At 37.4% G+C, this 10,677-nt stretch overlaps 1 protein-coding gene across 3 annotated transcripts; it reads right to left on the bottom strand.

Moving 5' to 3' along the window:
• Window positions 1-4,017: 4,017 nt before the first annotated feature.
• On the bottom strand, window positions 4,018-10,657 carry LOC121379318. Of its 3 annotated transcripts, none has more exons than XM_041507890.1 (2): window positions 10,533-10,657; window positions 4,018-4,781 (listed from the first exon to the last, which is right to left on the bottom strand). In XM_041507890.1, the coding sequence occupies exon 2, from the start codon at window positions 4,705-4,707 to the stop codon at window positions 4,213-4,215; it is 495 nt and encodes a 164-aa protein (XP_041363824.1). In that variant the 5' UTR covers window positions 4,708-4,781; window positions 10,533-10,657; the 3' UTR covers window positions 4,018-4,212. The 3 variants fall into 3 exon arrangements, with proteins under 3 accessions (XP_041363824.1, XP_041363823.1, XP_041363825.1); XM_041507889.1 differs by having other exon boundaries at window positions 10,494-10,621; XM_041507891.1 differs by lacking the exon at window positions 10,533-10,657 and adding an exon at window positions 10,234-10,310.
• Window positions 10,658-10,677: the final 20 nt, after the last annotated feature.

Raw genomic sequence — 10,677 nt, forward strand, 5'->3', positions numbered from 1 at the left:
GGAAACACCCATGATTAGACGGGATCTTATATATGCACCATCCCACAGACAGGATAGCACATACCACGGCCTTTAATATGCCTTCGTGGTGCACTGGCTGAAACGAGAAATAGCCCAATGGAGCCATCCGCGGAGATCGATAAAAGAAAGACCTACCGCGCATCAAGAAAACGCTTTACCACTGGACTGCGTCCCGTCCTGTCCCTAGAGGTAGTACTAAACCAAATAACTTCCGGCTGGGTCAAAGTTCGAGGCGCACTTTTGATAGAGAAGTCATGTGATTGTTGTAAAAAAACAGAGAAGAAGTTTCATCTTGGCTAAAAAGGTATGCAATTTTATTTCATCTAGTACCACTGTATCAAGTAGCCTTGTGCTTGAAACATGTATGGGGTATCTGCTAAAAAAAAAAAAGTACTCAAATTTTGTGCGGAACTAGGGTAGTCATAGATTCTATTCGTTATCTCTGATTTTGTGCGGAACTAGGGTAGTCGTACACTATAGTAGTGTCGGAAATAGAATAAAAATGATTTTCGTCAATTATTTCTTTCATATTAAACTGACAAGTAAATATTTTGCAAATACCTCTTTAATGATACTCTACCTACTTTAGCATTTACTTGTTTTGGCTCTCATTGATGTACAAGGTGGTGTTTACTCTTGAAATTAAAATGTAGATGTCCGTAAACAGGAGATTTGTGACCTTTATTGGAACAGACTATAACACATTTTGATGATATGTGTCCATTTCATTTACCCTTAAGAAAATTTTAATTTAAAACTGCAAGTTAACTGATTATTTTGAATTGCAGCATAAATTATTAATTATGACCAACATATTTAGTGAATATAAATTCAATATAAGTACATTAGAAATTTACACGATCTTCAGGCGCGTGCGCAGGGGGGGGGGGGGGTTGGGTCGAACCCCCGCTCAAGGCAAATATTTTTTTCATATCCCGATTTTTTTTACATTCCTATGAATGGATATGGAAGTACTGAGATGCGGCGCTCGCGGTGTCGGGCTTTGCAAGACACCTCGCCCCCCCCCCCCCCCCTGCAAAATTTCCTGCGCACGCCCCTGATCTTGCAACCACGTAAAGATGTTATATCATAGTTCTATGTCAGCAACTGTTTGTGATAAAGATTCTCCAATAAAAATTTATTTTTGACTAGTAGATAAAAATTATTTCCTATAATCATTAAGGGCATATAGTTAAAGGTGTAGTTTTTAAATGTTAAAGCAAAATTTAATAAAAACATGATTTGCAATAGCTGTCATTATGCAACTGAGATAGCACCTTTAATACCGGTATAATAGATCACAAACTCAAAATGGTTCTTGACAGTTTTGCTCAAAAGTTACTTATAAATGTCTACAAATATTTTGTTTTAGAGAGGAATAGGGGTAAACTGTCATTAGAAACAGTCCCTCACATATTGTAACAGCAATGAAATTGACACGTTGGCCAACATTTGTTATAGTCTGTTCCAATAAAGTGCACAAATCAACTGTTTGCCAACATATTTCTTTTAATTTCAAGAGTAAACACCACCTTGTACATCAATGAGAGCCCAAACAAGTAAATGCTAAATTAGGTAGACTATCATTAAATAGATATTTACATAATATTTACTTGTCTGTTTAATATGTAAGAAATAATCGACGAAAATCATTTTTATTTTATTTCCGACTACTTTAGTACCCGTTATCTATGAAATGAGCAGCTTGACTCCCTTTTTAAAAAATCATTTTAAGGGTAAGAGGTGGCAGTATGTAATGTACATCAGTGGTGTGTGTATGTTGATTAATACGCTGAAGGTAGGAGTTTTAGCCACATATGTCACTATTGTCGTCTATGGTATACAACTAACATTTGTTATAGTCTGTTCCAATAAAGTGCACAAATCACCTGTTTACCAACATATTTCTTTTAATTTCAAGAGTAAACACCACCTTGTACATCAATGAGAGCCCAAACAAGTAAATGCTAAATTAGGTAGATTATCATTAAATAGATATTTACATAATATTTACTTGTCTGTTTAATATGTAAGAAATAATCGACGAAAATCATTTTTATTTTATTTCCGACAGTACTTTAGTACCCGTTATCTATGAAATGAGCAGCTTGACTCCCTTTTTAAAAATTCATTTTAAGGGTGAGAGGTGGCAGTATGTAATGTACATCAGTGGTGTGTGTATGTTGATTAATACGCTGAAGGTAGGAGTTTTAGCCACATATGTCACTATTGTCGTCTATGGTATACAACTTAGACGAAGTGTCAAAATAATCACGTGTTTTATTACCACCACAGGCCTACATGCTCTCATTTCCATTTTTGTAGGGAATGGGGTAGGTGAGGGCAGGCTGATTTTTGCACGAATGAAACGAAAATGCCTGCATCTGGATAACAAAGTTTATTCATAGTTGCATTTATATCAAACATCTATAGAAGGAAGGAAGGAAATGTTTTATTTAACGACGCACTCAACACATTTTATTTACGGTTATATGGCATCAGACATATGGTTAAGGACCACACGTATATTAAGAGAGGCAACAAACGCTGTCGCCACTTCATGGGCTACTCTTTTCGATTAGCAGCAAGTGATCTTTTATATGCACCATCCCACATACAGTATAGCACATACAACAGCCTTTGATGTACCAGTCGTGGTGCACTGGATGGAGCGAGAAATAGCCCAATGGGCCAACTGACGGGGATCGATCCCAGACCGACCGCGCATCAAGCAAGCGCTTTACCACTGGGCTACACCCCGCCCCAAACAGCTATAGAGTTTTTAGACGAATCACTTGGGATTTTTACACGAATTACAACTAAAAATGTGAATACAAAGATGGAAGTACACGGTGAAAGGTTTTCAAGCTAATTTTACCCGAACGTCACAGTCGAATGCGAAGATTTGCTCCAGACGGGATTGGGGTGGGGGTGAGTGGTGGGGTGAGTGAGTTGAAACTTTAACCCATAACTGCAATCCCAACAATCCCAATGGGGCGTATCCAGGGAAGTTTTCGAGGGTCGAACAATCCCTACTTCTCCTTTCACATTCTCCTTTTTTTTCAATATATTTTCATGATTCCACCCCACACCCCCCTACAAACTTCGCTCGCCACAATCTAGACCCCCCCCCCAGCTGAAATTGCTGAATAGAAACACCTGTGATCAGCTATGTCAAAAAGATGGATGCCAAAAGACCCATCAAGAAGGTGATGAGGGGTTTTGACCGGAGGGGTTTTGACCGGAGGGGTTTTGACCTGGAAGGATTCTGACCGAGGACGGATCCTATTAAAACCTGACACACAAAAACAATAAGCATTTGATAAATCGTACTAAAACACGAATTAAAAAAAAAAAAAAAAAATGTATCGTGTTCATTGATATGTTAAAATATAATAAAACAACACAAAGACCAAAAACAAACAGAAAAGAAAATCTGCACCCCCCCCCCCCCCCTCCACAAACACACACACACTCCCCCCGACCTGGAAACTAAAAACAAAGAGCACTAGCAAAACTGTAATAATTATAAGCACAGAAAGAACCATAGTGTGTCATACAGTTGCCAGGCCGGAAGATTAACAATGTTCATTTTAAACGTGAAAAAATTAATTTAACATAAGATAATAAAAACAAAACTCACAATCACAATAACAAACAAACTGCAATATATCCCCAAAAAACACTGGGCATATTTTTATGTTTATCTGACACGAAACCCTTAAAGGGACAGATCCTAGTTTTTAAACACTAAGGCATATTTTTCACCTAGACCCTAGTTTCATCCCGTAACAATGGACACTAAGTTTCGTTAATTTACAAACCTGTAACAAATTTGGATACAACAGAGTGAAACAAAAGTCTGTCACGTTGAAATACCCTTAAAAATAGACTAAAACGCAACTCCGTAACCGTTATTTCTCAGACGCACGTGCGTTTTTAAAAATAGGAAAAATGCATTTTGTGGTATTAGAAACACCAGGATGACCAGAAACATTTTGGTTGTAGGGAAACGGATAATCTAAACAATAAAATATAAGTAATGTTTGATTTCAGCGATCATAAACGGCTCTAATAATGAAACACATGCCTTAGTGTTTAAAAACTAGGGTCTGTCCCTTTACAATTCTGTTCAGATGCTTTAATGGTAACATATTTTATGGTCATCCATTATGAATCAGCACCACTGAGTCACTGATTGGACGCTATTTTCTCAGTTTGGGCCAATGACGAAGAACTATTAGTGGGAGGGACCGCCAAGATCTCCGGCTTGGCCAATATTTGGTGCATGCAGACGTGTTGACAGAACGAAACATGTTTCCTGGATAACGTGTCGGACCTCTGACCCTTGTGTTTAATGATGGAGTCTCTTCTTGGTTGTTTCTTTCGGATACAAGGTCCAGTGCAGACGGACACAGTTCTCAAGGCGTTTGTCAAGGTACCCGCAAAACTATGTCTCCTTCTGCAGTCCTTATCCGAGTCGTTGGTATCCAAGGAACGCTTTGCAAAGGGTCCTGCAAAGCTATTTCTCCTGTTCAACTCATCTTCCGGGTCGTTATCTTCCAAACCAATCGTCAAGGTATTTTTCTTAATCTTGGAATTCTTCTTGTAATCACAATCCGAGTTGCTATCGTTCAAGACGTACGTTAAGGCGTTCGCAATGCTATGTCTCTTCGTGTTTATCATTATCCGAGCTGTTATCGTTGGAGCTGCCTTGATCTTGCGTTTTCGCTTGGTCTTTAACGTGGTTACTCATTGCTCTGTAGGAAAAAATGAAAATTTGTTGAACTTACTTGAAGCAGAATGCATAATTGTGGTAATGCGTAGGCCTAAACAATAATATAACCGACCCCCCCCCCCCCCCTAAAACCCCCACCCCAAAACAAAAGAAAAATCCCCCAAACCCTTGAATATTGACAGGATTCAAACCTGCTGCACCCATTCGCGAGCAAGGGAGGGACGTAGCCCAGTTTTAAAGCGCTCGCGGTCGGTCTGGGATCGATCCCCGTCGGTGGGTCCATTGGGCTAGTTCTCGTTACAACCAGTGCACCACGACTGGTATATCAAAGGCCGTGGTATGTGCTATCCTATCTGTGGGATGGTGCATATAAAAGATCCCTTGCTGCTAATCGAAAAGAGTAGCCCATGAAGTGGTGACAGTGGGTTTCCTCGCAATATCTGTGTGGTCCTTAACCATATGTCTGACGCCATATAACCGTAAATAAAATGTGTTGAGTGCGTCGTTAAATAAAACATGTCTTTCATGTCCATTCGCGAGCTGTTTGATGGCCTATATAAATCACTGTATGGTTACTCGGTTACTACCTCCGTCATGGACAGAACACTCTGGCGGAGTCAGAGGTTGTGCCCACGACAGGCGTGCTTGAACAGTTCTCTGATGGAAGCATGCCAAAAATTACCCACACCCACACATACTGGGTTACTACGGGAGTGGACTTTGGACGATTTTTGGTACAGCGTTTTCCCTTTGTCTGATCGATATCCAGGGAACATTGATGAAATATGCATTTTAGTAATTTGCATATTCATTATTGAAAACTCCTCGGATATTAGATTTAATTGACGCTACATGTATCTGAATGTTTGATTTTATGCAAAATATCGTGTAAGGCAGCTTAGAGTACCATTTTATTCAGTGTCATTCAATATTGCAAGTGAAAATAGATACACGTCAATTTCAGTGTTGCAGTAATACTAATATGTGTTGGCTTTTATTGTTAATATATTGCATTAAAATGTCATAAAATGCATGTTTGTCTGTTCTTAATTCAGATACATGTAGAAATGTTGCAGCATTTGGACGATTTACATTTATATGTTACGGCGTTTTACGCCTGCTATCGTTACGGCATTTTGACTAAAATGACGATCGACTATCGTTTAAAGAAGAATCCTCTATTATCTTTAATGAGACTACAGCCAGTGCGCCACGACTGGTATGTCAAAGACCGTGGTATGTGCTGTCCTATCTGTGGGATGGTGCATATAAAAGATCCTGAATGAATGAATGAATGTTTAACGACACCCCAGCACGAAAAATACATCGGCTATTGGGTGTCAAACTATGGTAATGCAAACAAATAAGATGATGATCAACATCAATATAAAAATTCAAGATTTAAACAAAAACAGTGTAAAGAACTGTGCAAAAATACAAACATTACAGATAGACACTGAATTTTACTCAAAATGTCAATTTGTGCTGTATTGGCCATTCTCAAAGAGAATGTTACACCCCTGCACCACGGTGAGGTTACAGCACGCGCAGGGGTATATATAAAAGATCCCTTGCTGCATTATAATAAAAGATCCCTTGCTGCATTAGGAAAAATGTAGCGGATTCCCTCTGATGACTACTTGTCAGAATTACCAAAAGTTTGACATCCAATAACCGATGTTTAATTTATCAGTGTGCTCTAGTGGTGTCGTTAAACTAAATAAACTTTAATGAGACATACACATATACGCACGTTTTTTCTCCCTACTCTATATAAATAAAGATAAAAATGTGGCACCCACAATAAAGTCTGTGCCCCCTTCGCTAGATATTGCCCCACCCCCTCTCCAGATATGGTTCCTACGGGCCTGCGCACGCATGCATGCACATATACACGATACACACGCGCGCACACACGCACACACACACACACACACACACAGACACGTACATACATATTTGCATGTATACCTACCTACCAACCTACCTATCTACCTACCGAATACCTTATAACCGGACTTTTTATTTGGCCCACGGTATCCAGTTTAGAGGGGTTTTACTATATGGTTTGCAATACACTGTTAAATAATTAATTATTGTATTATTTCATGTCTTTATGGCATAGGCACTGGTGTCGCAAGGATTTTATATCAAGGGGGCCAACCAAGTTTTCTATAATTCTGTTAGGTTTTACATTTACCAAATATCACCCCTCCAAATAATAAAAAAAATTTTAAAGAAGGGATAAAAAAGGATAACTAAATTGCATTATTTAAATTGCATTTCTTACACATCCGTTAGTGATAAGACCATGTGTTATTTATGATTACACATACTTATTAACACATGTACGTGTTAACAATTTCAAGACATACGATTAGCTGCTCTTAGGTGATGACCAGGTCATTAATGCCATACATCCAATAAAAAACCCAGCGCGATGAAAATCGATTAGACTGTGACGTATAGTTAAAGGGACATTCCTGAGTTTGCTGCATTTTTAAAGATGTTATTAACTAAACGAGACTTTTTAACGATTGTAATTACATATCAAACATATTTTTCTGCATAAAATATTAGTGACTGTATATTAAACATGTTTCTGGTCGTTATAATATTTGTAGGCCCTACTAGGTTAAATTTAATTTTATTTCTAAAAATGTTTTTTTTTCGTACGTACGAAATTATTTGAAGACAAAATCCAGTTTGGACTCCTTACAAATATTAAGACGACCAGAAACACATTGAATATACAGACTCTGATATTCTAAACAAACAAATATATTTAATATGGAAGTTTAATCATAGAAATATCTTATTAGTCGGAAACATCTTACAATGCAGCAAACTCAGGAATGTCCCTTAAACCTGGCAATCACGTGTCTGTGACGCGTTGTCAATCTAATTAAAATTAGCTCCACTATTACATGTGGATCTAAAACCAGCCAGTTGGAGCTCATGTCCACCAACCAAAACCTTACTTGCAGAATCCTGCCAGTGATTTAAAACTAACAACACTGCGTAGTCCCCAATGTCCAGGTAACATTTCGTTTGTAAATAATAATTTAAATATTGACCAATCACACTTCGCCTTTTATAACGTTATTTGGGAGCATACAAATTCTAAAAATATCGGGCGAGTCTATTTTAGTGGCCGCAGTACAGCGAACCATACCAATACGTACGGGGTGGGTTATCAGTCTTCAATTTTACATTAAAAATTATTTATTTATTTATAAAAATAAAAATAAATCAATCAGTCTTCAGTTTTACATTACAAATTATTTATTTTATAAAATAATACATGTTTTAAGGCATTCGTAATTCACACGAAACATGTCGTATACCCTCAGGATAATTCGGAATGTTTTCAAATTATTTTTAAATCACTAGCAGGATTCTGCAAGTAAGGTTTTGATTGGTGGACATGAGCTCCAACTGGCTGGTATTAGATCCACATGTAATAGTGGAGCTAATTTTAATTAGATTGCGCGTAAGTCAGCTACAAGTGCAACGGCTGTAAATAACTTTTAGTCGCAAAAGATGTTAAAATTAGCTTAAAACCTGGTTTTTGGGGATATATAAGAAATAGAATAATACATCCGTGTCCGTTAGATACCATTTATCTCACAACTCGTTTAAAAACGTATCAAACTCGCTTTCGCTCGTTAGATACATTCCAAAACAACTTGTTGTGAGATAAATGGTATCTAACGGCCATTCATGTATTATTCTCTATAAAACGAATAACTGTCTAATAGTCTTGTTTGGACGTCAAGATAGCGAAGGACACAGTTCCATGTATTTTAAGGGGGCGGCATCGGGATTTGGGGCATAAAATATGCTGCCTAGCCCAAAAAGGCGAGTGCCGAAGGTGCGAAGGCCATGACGGGGTGTGTGGCTACCTCACCACCTCCACCGCAAAACCAACAATATTTTAATATACTGACCCCCTTTAGTGTTTTATTTTTTAGTAGCTCATTTTCTGTTGCTTGAAGAATTTTAAACCACTACACAGTTGATTTGGGTTCTCAAATAATATTATTTTACTCTATTCGACAATTTAACCATAACAGTATTGATATATGCAGTAGACTTCTGACGTAGCTATTCTGCATAGCAGCTGCAAGTTTGCGGCAGTTACAGTTAGTGAAATTAAAGGGACATTCCCGAGTTTGCTGCATTGTAAGATGTTTCCGACTAATAACACATTTCTACGATTGAACTTACATATTAAATATATTTTCTTGTTTAGAATATCAGTGTCTGTATATTCAATGTGTTTCTGGTCGTCTTAATATTTGTAAGAAGCCCAAACTGGAAAACAATATTTTAGGAAATAAAATGAAATTTAACCTAGTACAAATATTAGAACGATCAGAAACACGTTTAATATACAGCCACTAATATTTTATGCAGAACACACAATTGATATGTAATTACAATCGTTAAAAAGTCTCTGTTAGTCGATAACATCATAAAAATTGCAGCAAACTCAGGAATGTCCCTTTAACTTCTTCGGTGTATCTTTGGACACTGACTTGAATTAACGAAAATATAAAATTTAAATTGAATGAACAAATAAAGCAATGGTACCTGAAAATATGTTGTTTTATCCATAGAGATGGGAACCCTTTACTTTGGGTGTACATCTTTATAACCTGGATGGCATTAACATCAATTATGCAGCGATTACAATCATATGCATACTTAACTTTTGTTATACATTACTGTTTGTAGGTAACACATAAATAATCACATTTGTTTAAGTGACTCACACAATTTATAGAACTCCTTTGAGAATTGTTTTATACCCCTCGTTCTCGCTCGAGAAATAAAATAATTCCCAAATTCGTTCCATAAATTGTGTATGACACTCCCGCTCATACAATAATCCATATATATTTGCATCTTATTGTCTCATTCTGGAACAAAGAACACCAAAAAAAAAGAGCATGAGACAAATATCGAACAAGTCCATAACTTTACATTCTAATTCGACAAAATTCCGTATCCATATCGTAATAGTTCCGTAGCATTTCCAATATTTATAATAATCAAATTTAGTCATTAAAAAGGTATTTCTGTCATAATTGCGGTATCTACTTCGAAATACAATATATACATTAGCATTTCGTTAAATATTTTAAACTAATAATAATCAGGAAACCTCATTTTTCATAAATAAATACAATTAATGCACTCCTCGTGTTAGTAGACACCCAAATATATATTCTATATTATGTTAAACTCTATGTTAATTTCCAAGTGTCTGTCTATCTGTCTGTCTATCTGTCTGTCTCTGTCTCTGTCTCTGTCTCTGTCTCTCTCTCTCTCTCTCTCTCTCTCTCTCTCTCTCTCTCTCTCTCTCTCTCTCTCTCTCTCTCTCTCTCTCTCTCTCTCTCTCTCTCTCTCTCTTCTGTAATCAGTACAAATGTCAAAACTCCGTATGAAAAATAAGCAAAACGCTATACCAAAAATCTTCTTAAGTCCACTCCCGCAGTAACCGAGTAACCATACAGTGACATTAGTCTGTGGCATAGGCGTCGGAAACACGGTATGGGGGGGGGGGGGGGGGGGGGGGGGGGAGACAATATGAACTCGCATTTAATAAGTGAGCCCCCCTCTAAGTTGCCATCCGACGCCTATATGTGGTCATATAGAGATACGTTTTTATATTTATTTATCTGAACCGACACATTTTCCAATACACCTATATATTGTAAAAACTTACATTTGTGTTCTAGGTAAACATACACCATAGCTGGATTACCTCAAAACATGTGGTCCAATAGAACATCCTTACGCTAACATTTTAAGACTTCACAGTAATCTTGACGTCACGTGGACGTCATAGTAGCCTTGACGTCACGTAGAAAGAAAAGAAGCCACATTGTTCTTTGAATTTGCATGAGAAA

The sequence above is a fragment of the Gigantopelta aegis genome, chromosome 8, assembly GCF_016097555.1.
Source record: "Gigantopelta aegis isolate Gae_Host chromosome 8, Gae_host_genome, whole genome shotgun sequence".
In the NCBI taxonomy this organism is placed as follows: domain Eukaryota; kingdom Metazoa; phylum Mollusca; class Gastropoda; order Neomphalida; family Peltospiridae; genus Gigantopelta; species Gigantopelta aegis.

Coding starts and splice junctions, on each gene's coding strand:
- LOC121379318 (XM_041507890.1), bottom strand. CDS start 4,707: ATGATAAACACGAAGAGACATAGCATTGCGAACGCCTTAACGTACGTC.